This window comes from Pungitius pungitius, chromosome 21 (assembly GCF_949316345.1).
Source record: "Pungitius pungitius chromosome 21, fPunPun2.1, whole genome shotgun sequence".
NCBI lineage: Eukaryota > Metazoa > Chordata > Actinopteri > Perciformes > Gasterosteidae > Pungitius > Pungitius pungitius.
Window position 1 is genome coordinate 515894 of NC_084920.1, and position 14131 is coordinate 530024.

The 14131-nt window shown below is 47.1% G+C and overlaps 1 protein-coding gene across 3 annotated transcripts in view; it reads right to left on the reverse strand.

Annotated features, from left to right (window-relative positions):
• The window catches only part of LOC119212822 (glutamate receptor ionotropic, delta-1-like), a 112357-nt gene continuing 98226 nt past the window's right edge, over positions 1–14131 (reverse strand). For 2 of the 3 annotated variants that reach the window (XM_037463618.2, XM_037463620.2), the window contains exons 9-18: positions 12422–12523; positions 11776–11898; positions 11492–11566; positions 11038–11383; positions 9251–9389; positions 7642–7837; positions 5617–5783; positions 4621–4861; positions 3151–3289; positions 1–562 (exon numbers count right to left, since the gene is read on the reverse strand). In XM_037463618.2, coding sequence (XP_037319515.2) covers positions 120–562; positions 3151–3289; positions 4621–4861; positions 5617–5783; positions 7642–7837; positions 9251–9389; positions 11038–11383; positions 11492–11566; positions 11776–11898; positions 12422–12523 — 1971 coding nt within the window. In that variant the 3' untranslated portion in view covers positions 1–119. The remainder of the gene's footprint in view (positions 563–3150; positions 3290–4620; positions 4862–5616; positions 5784–7641; positions 7838–9250; positions 9390–11037; positions 11384–11491; positions 11567–11775; positions 11899–12421; positions 12524–14131) is intronic. The other variant, XM_037463619.2, reaches the window with a different exon arrangement.

Genomic DNA, 14131 nt, shown 5'->3' on the forward strand with positions numbered 1-14131 from the left:
GTTTGTGTGGCAACAGGAAGTGAGATACAAAATCTTGTTTTTAAAACTCTTTACATTTTTTAACTTTACGATAATACCCCCCCCCCCCCCCACCTTATATGGATGTGCTGTGGGTGGCCTCAATGGCTGCGGCTATGGGTCCTGCGGATACTGCCTGGTAGGACATTGGCATGGGGGTCTTGCCAGGGCTCTGTCGGAAGAGCCCCCCGTTGGGGGCCCGGTGTTTGCATTGCATGGTGCCGCTGAGCGGGTGGTGGGGGGGCAGCGTGCTGCTGCCAGGGCCCTGGGACAGAGCCAGCGTCCTGCCGAGGGTCCCCCCACGGTGAGGGTGGGGAAGCGGCGGAGGCGCCCCCCCCTCCCCGGGCAGGAAGGTGGTCACAGCGAGGCCCGAGGGGGGGTAGGACTCCAGGCCCGGCATCGGGGGGGCCCGGCTGTGCTGCATGCTGCCGATGTCCCGCGCAGAGATCTCGATAGAGGGGCCGGGGATCTGCTTGTGAACCATGTCCTCGTCCAAAAGACTGTTCATACGCCGATGCACCTGTTCCAGGTTCACCTCCTTGTCCTACAAGAGGAGGAGTTAGGAGAGGGGGTGTGGGGGGGGTGGGGGGGGGGGAGGAGGGACACAGAGGCTGAGATTGGCAATTGGCCGGTTTCTCAGGCTGTTTCAGGTCTGCTGGCGCTCGGTGCGTTCTGATTGGACGGTGCCTTGGTTTTGATTGAGGGGGGGTTAGGGGGGGGGGGTCTGTATGTGCACCTTGAAATCAAACTTGGCCAGTGAGTATTAAAGGTTTGATGTCTGAGGAAAACGGTCCTGGAGCCAATCGAAGACAAGAGGTCGAAGCTCAAAGGGATTTACACCAATCCAGGTGCATTGTGGGATCAATGAGCAAATAGGAAACTTTAATTTTAGCTCTACTTTAACCTTCTGAAAGGTCAGAACCAGAAGAAGAACGCCGCTCTGAATTACAGAAAAAGAGAAAAGCGATTTGATGTTTTTCTTTTCAACAGATAAAATGTCCAACAAGTGGAAACAGGTTTTGTTGGAAGGAAATGAGGTTCAACGTGTGATGAATAAGAATCGATTTACTTTGCGTCTTCTCGTCTGCTCTGTGTTCACTTCCTAAAGTTCACTCATAACCTGTCTGATTTATTCTTTCTTTTTCTAACAGAAACCTTTAGAAGTTATAAAATCTCACGATAATAACGTTTTTTTTTTGTCTTCTTGGTGTCATGTTGTCGATGTTAAATGTTAAAGGTCTCACACTGATATGAATACCTCTGGTCTTTGTCTAAAAACAAAGCGACTCATTGAGTTTTTCTTTAATGATTTGTAAATTTGCCGATTGATTTCCTCCAAAGCAGAAGACCGGCCCTTTTCAACCTGGATAACGGGCCCTTTGAAGGTTGACCCGTTAACCTTTGCCTCCACGCTGAAGGTCAATGTGGAGGTAAAAGGTCGAGGCTCTCCATCATTTTCTCCAAACAGGAGCCTGAGGTTTACGGGGTGTGCCTGAACGCGACGTGGCTCCAGGATCGGATTCGCTTCAACTCAAGAGGGACGATGGTGTTAGTCACGGTAACTCGTCACGGGACACAAGATTCAGAACCATGCACATGACACCTTTAATCATTAACATTTTCATCCTTTCAATGTACTTTTATTCATGTATCCTTATTATATAATAACCTCTCTGTAATGATGGCATTCATCATGTGTTAGCAGGAACACTTCCTGCTTCTGCTTTAAATTAAAGGGGTCCCCAATTCAACTTTGCTTGTTTTAAATTTCGTCCTCAAAAATGTGTGAATTTATTTATTAATTTTCATATTTTCTCCAACTTGTATAAACTGTAACCTAAAAGGATCTCTGAAACTGATGTGAATAGAAATAAAAGGTAATGAGCTTTGGTCTTAATGTGGACGGGGTGTGGCGGTGAATTCACATCTTGTGACACAGGAAGTAGCCGGTAAAATCACTTCCTGTGAGACAGGAAGTACCCGATAAAATCACTTCCTGTGAGACAGGAAGTACCCGGGGAAAGGGACGGGCCGCAGTGGAGCGTCGGCCTTCTCTCCAAACCTTAAAGGTTTTTTTGCCTCTCAGAGTTCTAGTTTATTGGAGCTACGATCTGTACATGCTAGCTCATCATTTAGCCTAGCTAATCCATCTCGATAAGCTAGTAGCTAGACAAGCTAGTAGTTCAATAAGCTAGTAGCTTAGCTGCTGACCCTGCAGCAGAACCCTCCTTTCAGCTCCTGGTCTGGATGTTCACGAGGCCGCTGTTGGTCTGGGTGGGGTCACACTAACCCTTCAGCCCCCGACTGGAAGCCCTCTACACGGCTTTGCTGGTTTACAGTCTCAGACTACGTTAGCGATTCGGTGCTTAAGTTTCTACTTCCGAAGCGATTAGCGAGATCTATCGTGCTGCAACGTCTGTGATGCAGCTGGTGATGATGCCATGAGCTTCTCACAATGAACTCGATGTCTCTGAGTTCTTTCACATGAAGCTTTACTGCTTCTCAGAGGTTTTCATTTAATAAAAGACATTTTGACATCTGAGGATAACTGGTTGGGTGGTTTGAGTTTGGGTTATAAATAACGAGTCGTCCTACTTCGTAATAGGCCTGCGTGTTTGTTCACCTGAGAGTGAGGTCAAAGGTCAGCCCTTATGAAATGTGTTCACACAGTTAAAAGATGGCCGACTGAAACAAAGCAAGGAGAAACAGAGGCACTAAACAAAATAATGAGGGGGGAACTAACGCTTCTCACCAGAGAAAAACTCCAGTCCAGTTTTTTTGTGAATTATTTCTTTAGTTAAAATCTGGTTCTAGAAATAACTTGATTGGCTTTGGTTATCTCTCTCGGTTTGGACTTTTCACGCCAGAAATCTTTTAGGTTTGTAAGTGACTATAAATGTATTGATTATTGGAGATCAGCATTGTAGGAGTTTATGGTTTTTCCTCTTGTGCTTTTAATACAAAAGTCCAGCATGCTCAAATATTTTACATCTAAGGCACTATTTCTGAAGGCGAGATTCATTTCTAGAACCTAGAGAATGTGATTAATCAGACAGAAGGACCTCGCCATGGCACAGATACGTCTCGTGGTGTTGGTTTTTATTGTTGACAGTTGTATAGGTCTATTCTGACCTGTATCAATAGCTTCTGCTTCATCCCAGCCTCTCTCTCTGTCTGTCCAAATGTCCCTCCTCCCCTCCGATGAAGCAGTTGTAATGTCATTATATGTCAAAGGACCAGAAACCCTGGCCAGTCTGTAATCCTTAGTAACCTGCACGAGATCACAGACAGTCAAGTGTAAATAAAGAAGGACAGGTGGAGACAAGGAGACGGAGACAGGTCCACATTGACATGTAATCAGCAGTAAGACGGGACACAGTGAAAACCAGGGGACGAGGACGCGGGAGACAAACCTGGTTGCTCTATGGGCGACACGGCGCCTGCTCACACTTTAGTTTACGGATCCATCTGATGTGTCTAAAACGGATTCTTTTATTTCATCTGCAAACAGTAACGCAGTAAATCCAAGGAAAGTGAGCCGAACGTTGTCTCCTCAGCAGCTGGAGGACAGGAAGAGGCATCGAGCAGCTGAGGGGCAGAAAGCTCACTCGCATTTAGAGGAGGAGACCAAAATTTAGCTAAAAGAGAGACATTGATGGTACACATCATCTAATGGCAAAATGAACACCGGATATTTGAAATAAACTCAATGTTACACTATAGTATGTATAGATATCTGCATATAGTTTGTAGATTATTACATTTTCTGCACTCGAAAATAAGATATAAAACTGTTTGAGGGGACTAATTCAGTACTAAGATGAATAATTAAACAAAGTAAGCATAAGAAAGACCTCTGTGATGACCGTTAATTGATATCTACTTGTCCTATAAACACATGTATTATCAGATGCTCAAGGCGCTGTTGTCAGAGGTCATTAATATTGATCGGAGAGATTCATGTTTAATGAACTGCCTTTCCTCTCCTAGCTCCTTCCATTAGAAGCACAGCGACCTGCTGATTGACTCTTTGAGTCTTTATGCACTTGGAGACGTTGGGGTATCTGTTGGAACAGCTGGAATAACGTCGCTGTTGATGCGCGTTAAGGTTCCTTTGTGATAAATGACCTCCCGCTCAAATGGAATATGTCTATAAATCTGCTAATTCTAATCTTTTTAGCCCCCCTACGGGCGGGGAACTACCAAAGCCTCTTTGTAGAAGATGAGTTCATCACAATAATTCAATAGGAGCGCTTGAATGGCACTGTGGGGATAACCATTACAGTGTGCTGGGTTAGCCGCGGTTAGCCATGCTAGTTCATGAGAGCTCTGCTGTGGGTGAGTTTAGGACGAGGTGGGAGGGGAGCGATGGACAGAGAAAAAGAAACAATGGAGGGGTAATAATAAGAGACCATATTTGATTTCACCTACTCTGCCCCCCCGATGCTAACCCAGCTAGCCCTGCTAGCCCTCCGGCCTCTACAGCTGGGTGTACTGGAGCTCCACTAAGTCGGGGCTCGCGTCCGCGCCTGGATCCTTAAAGTAGAGTGTGGCAGTGTCCTCCCCCCGCGGGCCCGTCCGCCGGGCCCTGTGCTCGGTCACCTCTTTGGGCTGCTCGCGGCGGCAGCGCTCGCCGTTCCACCAGGCCTCCAGCCCGGCCACCAGGCAGGCCAGCAGCAGGCCGGCCGCCAGGATGCAGAAGACGCCGGCGAAGCTGTGCAGCTTGAGGGAGCGGCCGTCGGGGCGGGCGCCGGCGTGGCTGCTGAGGTCGCAGCGGCCCGTGCGAGGCCACCACTTCTGCTTCATGATGTCCAGGTCGCCTTTCTCCTGCAGCTCCAGGATCCTTTGGAGGGGGGGGGGGGGGGGGGGGGGTGAGGACGATATTTATTCAACTACAAATGTTAAATACTAGGCCGTAAAACATTAAGTTCTGTCAAAATTCTCAAATATAAATCTAAATGTCATGCTATATAATGTTGAAATAACAACTCAACATGAATAACAAGTCATTCAAAGGTCAGTGTGTCATTTAAAGTTAAATATGTCGTAATACATTTAATCTGCTCAAATAGTTTCAAAGCTTCAGAGTGTGAAGCTTATTACGGCGGATTATGAAACGCAGGCAGCGGCGATGGGAGCAGGTACTGGAACCAGTAGATAATGGCTTCCCTCAGTAAACAATAGCCTCCCCCCCCCCCCCCGACTGAATGCTCTAAACACTTTTCCTGGACGTCCCTGAACGCCTCGCACAGGAAAAACAAAACGCTAATAACCAGCAGCTTTTGTCTCCATTCAGTGGGCGCGGATGAGCGAATCCCAAACGCCCCCCCCCCCCCACAATCAGGGACGCAGGCGCTTTGCAGAAGGGTCATTGTAGTGATAATGACCCTGGGGCCTCACAGAAGGGGGGGCACCTGTATAATCGCCACGACAACCAACACCGTAAACAAACAATTCTTATTTTTCACCCATAAACTCGTCGACTCACTGAAACGTGAACGAGAGACGTCGCTGCTTCCTGTCTCCCTGTAAAGGATGAGTAAGACGAGCCCCCCCCCCCGGGGGTCTCTACACACACGTGGACGCCATCATACGTACTTCTGGGAGAAGAGGTCGCGGTAGGGGCTCCCGTGCTGCATGGCGATGCCGTAGCCTTTGCTGCTGACGCCGTTCCCCGACACGGTGACGGTGCAGTCGTCATCCGTGAGGGCGGCGTACTCCAGAACCGCCATGTCCCACAGGAAGGCGTACGGACTCTTCTTGGCCTGGGGGGGGGACAAGTTGTTACATGAAGACATCTTCACAAGATTTTAAATCTCAGCAATATATATATATATATATATATATATAGTATTTATTCATCCTACAAGAATAAAGGTCAGATAAAATATTCACTCACTGACTGCAAAAATCACCTCTCCACATTTTTAGCTCCAGTTTCCATGGAAACGCTGGACTTGTTTAAATGCAGCTCTGATGTGAGAACGCCAATCAGAGGAGCAAACAACCAAAAAACTATCAATAAAACTGTTATAATAATATAACTGTGGGAACATCTACAGTACAAAAACAAAATGGCACATTTCTTTCTTTTGGACTCTTGGATTGAATCCTATCACCCCACAGCGTGAGGCACAGAGCCACTGGGAAGCCGGGCCTTCAAAATAAAAGCCTGCTGCCTCATTTCAGTCGGCGCGGTTAACCGTCTACGCGCTGCAGGCCGAGAAAAGCCTCATTGCATCAACGTGCCTCTGCTCACTGTAATTGTTTCCACACACATGAACAAAGTGCCATGACCCCCCCCCCCCCCCCCTCCACAGGGATGTGTGCGTTGAAGCATCTCATCGGGGAGGAGAACGGCGTGGCGTTGATGCTAAGCTACGTGACAGCTCAGAGGAGGAAATGGGCTCTCATGAGTCACGGGGGTTAAATCAGGAACCAAGAAGGAACTCTATGGAGACGCTATTTATGAATTATGAGGTTAATGTGAGTCATTCTAAAACCAATTACACTCTGCGTCTCTTTAAAGCAAAATGTAAAAAAAAGTCACTCAGAGGCAGAAACAAACAAACGTTTTTCCATCAACGATCATTAAATCAGTGATGCCTCGACCCCAAAATGTTTCTAATGGGAGGGAATATATAAATGTATGTTATTATTATTATTATTAATGAGAGAAATGAGAGGAACTTTTACATGTATCTACATATACTTTGTGTTAAAGCATATATATATGTTGTTATATATACACTGTATGAATAATGCAAAGAGCTGGATCAGCCTACAGGAAGCCAGAGACATTTCCATAACCACCTTCTGTCCCTGACCATAACGGTTACCACGGTTACCGTGTGCAGATTCAAAGGCAGAATTAAACATTTAAACTGGTGTTTTTCACGTCTCTGAACAGGTAACAGCTAACGGCTAACAGCTAACAGCTAACAGCTAACAGGTAACGGCTAACAGCTAACGGCTAACAGCTAACGGCTAACAGCTACCTAATGAGGTTCACACTGTGATGCGTTCAGGCTCTGAGAGAATGTTTGGTGATTAACTTGAATGTTATGATATAAATGATGGTGAAGAGACTTAATATATATATAATATAAATACACGTAATACTTGCTTATCATTGGGGGGGGGGGGGACAATTTGTCATCAGCTCAGATCTGAGCGTAATAGTGTACAGCTGTGAAAGACACACACACACACACACACACGCTGCGGCATTGCCTCCCTAATCGGGGTATTGTGACACTGCAATTAAGTGATGGGTAAACAGAGTGTCTTTGTGTGTTTGCCCGCTGTGAATATGTGTGTGTGTGTGTGTGTGTGTGGTGAAATCATCATGGAAACACTTCCTGTCCACACTTGTGAGTGATGGAGCGGCTCATTACCTCACGAACAAGATTACAAGTCAAATAAGAGTGTGTGTGTGTGTGTGTGTGTCTGTGATGACACACACACACACACACGGTTTTAAAATCTCTCCAAGCGTTGGTACGTTTTGTCTCTGTCTTTCTTTACAATGTAGGACATTGATTTCTGTTGCAGTCCCTTATGAACGAGGGACGCACACACACACACAGAGGATGCTGGTTGTGAGGCCTAAGCCCCGCCCACCTTGCGGATGCCCTCCGAGGGGCCGGACACCGAGTGGTCCATGCCGTCGCTCTTGCTGACCGTCCTCCACAGCTCTGCGTAGGTGCTGTCCTGCTCCAGAGGGTTGGTGCCTTTGTTCCTGAAGTAGTCGTAGACGGCCGAGTCCCTGACGGTGCCGTAGTCCACCTCCATCTGACGCGCCAGGTCCTGGAACGACCTGGGGAGGGGGGGGGGGGGGGGGGGGGGGAGCTTGTGAGAGCTGAGCTTTAGAGTCGCAGCTGATCTGGGACTAGCTCTGGTTGTGTATGTACACATATCATGTCTATAGATATGTATATATATTCATATCTATAATACAGATGTGTATTAAATATGTATGGATGTACTTCAGACTGGTTAATAGTAAATAATAAAAGTGTATATATCTTCATAGAGACAAGAGTTATGCTAACAAACTGATCTCAGGTCAGCGCTTTGAACTCTGAAGATTTTAATCAACGACTCCCACGAGACTAAATTATTATTCATGTTTTCTTCTCCAGCTGCCTCCAGATGTTTGAACAGAGCTTTTATTTCTATTTTAATAAGAAAAAACAAATACATTACTTCATCAAAACAAGCGCAAGCAAGAATATATATATATATACTATATATATATATAGCTCTAATAAACCAATAAGAAAAACATGTAGAGAATGAAAAGCACGTATAGTTTATCTTCATAAAGTAACAATATTTATTGGATATTTATATGCTAATAAGCTGTTGCATAATTGTAATGAATTAACTCATTTTGATCAAATCTGCTCTGAAACATATCTTTGAATATTTGTTGTTGTTGTTGTTTACATTGGAACGTGGATTTGCTGTGTAGCACAATGACAATAAACCCTCTGACAGCCAATCAGAGCGGAGTATAGCGACGTTCAGAGGGGGCGACGAGGAGGCTTCAAAGGAGCCTTCGTCAGATGCTGATGTCTCCTTCAGCATCTGACGTCTGGAGGAGACGGAGGAGAAGGTGCTGCCGTGTGCCTTTGGATGGAAACGATGGATCACGTGACACGCGTGTGCATGTGTCCATCGTGGAGAGGACTTCAAAACTCGAGAAGCAACAAAAACCTTCAGATAATCAAATACTTCACCAACAAGGACAGGGACACGGTGTCCTGCACACAGAGGGAGAAGGTGGAGCAGATCAATACCCACCAGGAGAGTTAAATACACGAGGTGGAGATGGAACAAAAGTCCTCCCACAGAACCATGAGGTCAACAACGGGGGGGTCATGAGACACTTGAACTCCATTCTTTGAGGACACATTTTAACGCTGAGGGCCTTTTGATTCTGTCCGTCCTCTAAATGTAGAACTGCACTTCTTTCCATCTCTGCTCCTGACACACAACCACAGGAAGACTTTCTCCTGAAATCTGTGTTTATGGACCTGAAGGAAAATATTGTTCTATTGTACAAAAGAGGTGACGTTGTGTCTTATTAAACTTAAGAGTGTTAACAGGTTTACTATAAAGTATGAAGTGGTTCTTCTTTCATGTTTATCTGTTGCTCTTCAATGTGTGTGTGTGTGTGTGTGTGTGTGTGTGTGTGTGTGTGTGTGTGTGTGTGTGTGAGTCTTACCGTATGGCGTGGTCCATTCGTGACACGGTGAGATACGCTGCCAGGTTGGCGGTGTAAGACGAGCACACGATGAGGGTGAAGAGCCACCAGCTGCCCATCACGATCCTCAGGGCCGCCGAGCCCCCCACGCCGTCCCCCCCTACACACACACACACACACACACACACACACACACACACACACACGCACCAAGAGGGTTGAAACTTTTTGAGAAATGTGAACTCAATTCTATAACTATTGTGTTACAAATATTTCTTTTAGATTTTTCATTATCATTTTAAAATAATATAGTTTTTTTTAATGAGACTAAATAATTCCAATGCTCTTATTATAGAAAATACAGTTTTCAAGTAATAATTTAATGATTGATCACGTCAAAGATCCTTCAAGGATAATTCACATTAATCAAGTAATTCTCAGTGTGAAGTTTCCTTTAATATTTTATTTGACGTAAACAGAGTTTGAATTGTGTCTCTTTTATTTCTGAAGCATCTTCATCGTGTCTTCAAACTGATCTCAGAGCTTCCAAAAGGGGATCAAACCTGTGACCTCCCAGTCGGGACGGAGCCTCCATCTGCTGCTTCATCTAATCACAACCCGTCGTCCTAAAAGGTTTCCCAGGCAACCAGCCAGACCATAATAGATGCAGCTGGGCCGCTCTGCTGGAAGGTGTGCGTGTGTGTGTGTGTATGTGTGTGTGTGTGTGTTCTTTTACTTTTTAATGGACTCGAGTTTTCAACGATTTGGGAAGCAAATGTTTTCCTGTGCTAAACGAGGACCGTGGTCTTCAGGGGGACATTCAGGGGGACATTTTAGAGATGGACATTCATATCTTGGAAAGTAAGAAAGATTTTTCCATAAATTGTTGACCTTTTAGATACATATATACAATATAAATGATATATTTTAATTATTATATATAAGGGAATAATGAAAATATTTTAAATATATATAATATGTATCAGTCAACATAATACTTTATAGTTTTAGATTTACATGGAGCAGGTCTGAACCTGAGTCCTCATCCAGGAAGCGTTTCGTAGTTTTGTTGGAGTCTACAAACTTTCCCACACAGACGCCTTCATGACGTCACGCTTACATTTCCTGGAGCTCTGTGAAACATAAGCTTCCCTCTAATTCATTTAAGCACTTTGGAGTTTGATGTCCTTGTTTCTGCCTCTCTGCTAAATATTTCAGACGCCCTACGGATCCTCCTGGGATTATTGTTTCCTTCTTCTGCTGCTTTGTAATCCGTGTAACGGCTTCGAATTAAACCCCCAACACACGGAAAATCAAAAGAAAATCCCTCTTTACAAGGAAGATAATCTTCCTTCTGCTTTGATCACAGTGATTGGTTTCATGCTGCTGCACCGTGAGAACATCTCAGCAAGCAGCACTCAGAGACTCGAGGTCTGGTGCCCATCGGGACACTCAGAGACTCCAGGTCTGGTGTCCATCGGGACACTCAGAGACTCCAGGTCTGCTGTCCATCGGGACACTGAGAGACTCCAGGTCTGGTGTCCATCGGGACACTCAGAGACTCGAGGTCTGGTGTCCATCGGGACACTCAGAGACTCCAGGTCTGCTGTCCATCGGGACACTCAGAGACTCCAGGTCTGGTGTCCATCGGGACACTCAGAGACTCCAGGTCTGCTGTCCATCGGGACACTCAGAGACTCAGGGTCAGGTGTCCATCGGGACACTCAGAGACTCCAGGTCTGCTGTCCATCGGGACACTCAGAGACTCGGGGTCAGGTGTCCTCCCCTGCGTGTCTCCCTCCTCTCACCTTGGCGGACGAACGCCCCGTAGACGATCCAGATGGCGCTGTGCAGCGAGCCCGAGGCCACGCCCCCACCGAGCTGCCCCCCCGACGGCCCGTCCTGGGAGGCGGAGGAGCGCAGCGCCTGCAGCCTGTTGAGCAGGAAGATGAGGACCCCCACCACGGGGATGGCGGCGGCGATGCAGGCCCAGACGGCGAGGTCAAAGGGCGCAAAGAGAGAGAAGATGTTGATCTTTTCCTCGGGTTTTCGCAGCAGAATGCCGACACTGTAGTCCAGGTAACGCTTGCTGAAGTCCACCACGTTCTCCCTCTCAGGTGTGATGGTGATGGCTGATACCGCCAGGTCTGCTCTCTGGAGGAGGAGGAGGAGGAGGAGGAGGAGGAGGCAAACAGATGCTGAGCAACAACAAGTGTGAGAGTGACAGTTAGCTCTGAAGCTAAAACCGCTATCTCCTCTTACCTTGTTGATGAGGTCACCAATCATCCCGTTCCACGAGCCGTTGAGAAGCCGGGATCCATATTTACTGTCTGCCACCTGGAGGAAACATGTGCAGGTCAATGGGGTCAAATCAGCAGTTCGGGGCTTTCTGAGGATGTCATGACCTCATCTGTCACAGTGAGACGTACAGTGAAATGTGTTTAGCACAGTCGGTACCACTGGGATCTTTACCAGGATCATCTGATCCAGGTCAAAAGCCTGTTACCCCTAAAACCAGATGTTTCACCTCAGCAGGTCAGTCCCACCTGGTAGATCTCGTACTTGAAGCCCAGGATCCTGGCGAGGGCGTCCAGGACGTCGATGGAGAAGCCTTTGTATCTCTTGGGCTGCCCCAGGATGTTCTCCGCCACCATGACGAAGGGGTCCTCCTGCGGGGGGGGGAGGAGGGGGGGTTACCTCACCGCTGTGCTTCATGCTGAGGCAATGAATGAATGAATCCTCCTTTCATCACAACCCCAGTGTGTGTGTGTGTGTGTGTGTTGGTCCTCAGCAGCTCTGAACTCAAACAAAGTAAAGTGTTGCCGGGGAAACTTTGGCAGAAACTCCAATAAAAGCTCGGCAGATATAAATGTGTTTTCTTCTTTATTGACTGAGAGCTTTTCCTCTGGATTTGTTGAAGTGTGTGTTTGTGCTCTGGAGTGTGGGATTATGTTTTGTTACATCGAGAATTGAACTCGTGTTTAAAGAACTAAATCGATGGAGCACAAGCAAACATTTATTTTTTCCTACTAGTGGAGTTTTTTATTTGGGATTAATAATCCGGCCGGTGAGGGTGTTTCTTTGGAGGTTCCCATGGAGATCGTGTGTTTAACGTCCCTTCAGTCGGTCATGTACACATTCATATAAATGCATACATTTAAATATCTGGATAAAGTGAACGATGGGACCTACCAGCAGAGTGACCACTTTGACGGTGACGCCCTGCATGCCGCTCTCGATGCGACTCTCCTTCAGGCTCCCGTTGAGGCCGTGCAGCGAGTCCCACGTGGCCAGCTGCAGGGACAAGAACAACGTCTCACACGTCCAACAGCCGAAGGATGTTTAAAGTGTGACACTGCACACCTGGAGTCATGGCTGCTGGTTTTAGTCACCAGGTGCTCCCCATTAGAGCTCCAGGGAGTCTGTGTAATAGCGCAGTGGGAGTGTGTGTGTGAGGCTTTCAATGGAGACCATAACCGTCACCATGGAAACACACGCGGTTTATCAATGCGCCGAATGTGGAATGTGATTCACCCTCAACTTTCATTGTTTCACATCGGCTCCAACGAGAGGAAGCGAGGGGGGGTCATCTTGAAATGAGTACTGTGACATTAGCAGTGTAGTGTCGCCCCGAGCTGTTAGATGTGAGCTCCTCTCCTCCTTTTCTCCTCCTCCTCCTCCCCTCTCAGCGCCTGAGTGTCTCCTCCCGGCGGAGGTGGAGATATGGCGGGTAAATTTCCACCTCGCTCGCATCGCTGCCCTCATGCATTATCCCCCCCCCCCCCCTGTCATCCAATGGGCTGGCAGTGTTTCTGTAGCTCACTCTGCCGTGGACAGCAGAGACAAAGGCCAGCGTTTCTCAGCCCCCCCCCCCCCCCGACCCCCCCACATCACATGCACTTCTTCTTCTCCTAGCAACCCCCCCATTTCTGATGCATTCTGTCCAGTGTTGAGGAGCATCCTGATGCTCATAGATCCTCCTGCTGGTGTCCCCCCCTTTGCTTACTTTTCAAATATGACTGCAAATACGATATACATACACTTGGATTCTACATCACAGTGCATGTGAAGTGTGTGTGTGTGTGTGTAGAAATCAGCCTTCATTGGATCCCTAAAACATAAAAGATCTGCTTCTGTCTTTTCTTTTTTCTACGGGTCTCATACAGAAGGGCTGCTCCATCACGGACTAACAGGGGGGGGGGGGGTAATCTCTACCCTCGACACAGTAATTGCAAACCTCTTCATCTCCTCTGTGAGAGACGAGAAGTGAAGCGCTGGTGGGTGAAGGATGGGAACATCATGGAGGACACGTCGTGTTAACAAATTACACAATTACACCGTGAATCTACACAAAGATCGATGGTTTTATGATGATGACACTTTGTTCATGTGAGCATCAACACAGAAGAACCCAAATATCCTGATGTAGGGTGTCTGAGACAGGTGGAGACATGTGGAGTCTGGGGACAGGTGGAGACATTTTGAGACGTGTGGAGACATGTGGAGACGTGTGATGTGGAGACAGGTGGAGACGTGTGGAGACAGGTGGAGACATGTTGAGACATGTGGAGATGTGTGGAGACGTGTGGAGACATGTGGAGACATGTTGAGACGTGTGGAGACATGTTGAGACGTGTGATGTGGAGACATGTGGAGACGTGTTGAGACATGTGGAGACATGTGGAGATGTGTGGAGACGTGTGGAGACATGTGGAGACATGTGGAGACATGTGGAGACATGTGGAGACATGTGGAGACGTGTGATGTGGAGACAGGTGGAGACAGGTGGAGACAGACTTGGTATGATCTCAACAGGTAAAAGTAGAAACTATTTTGTCTCATTTGTTCCTGTTATGATTTCTGTTATCAGCTTGCTCATCAAAGTGAGAGCTGAAGGTCAAA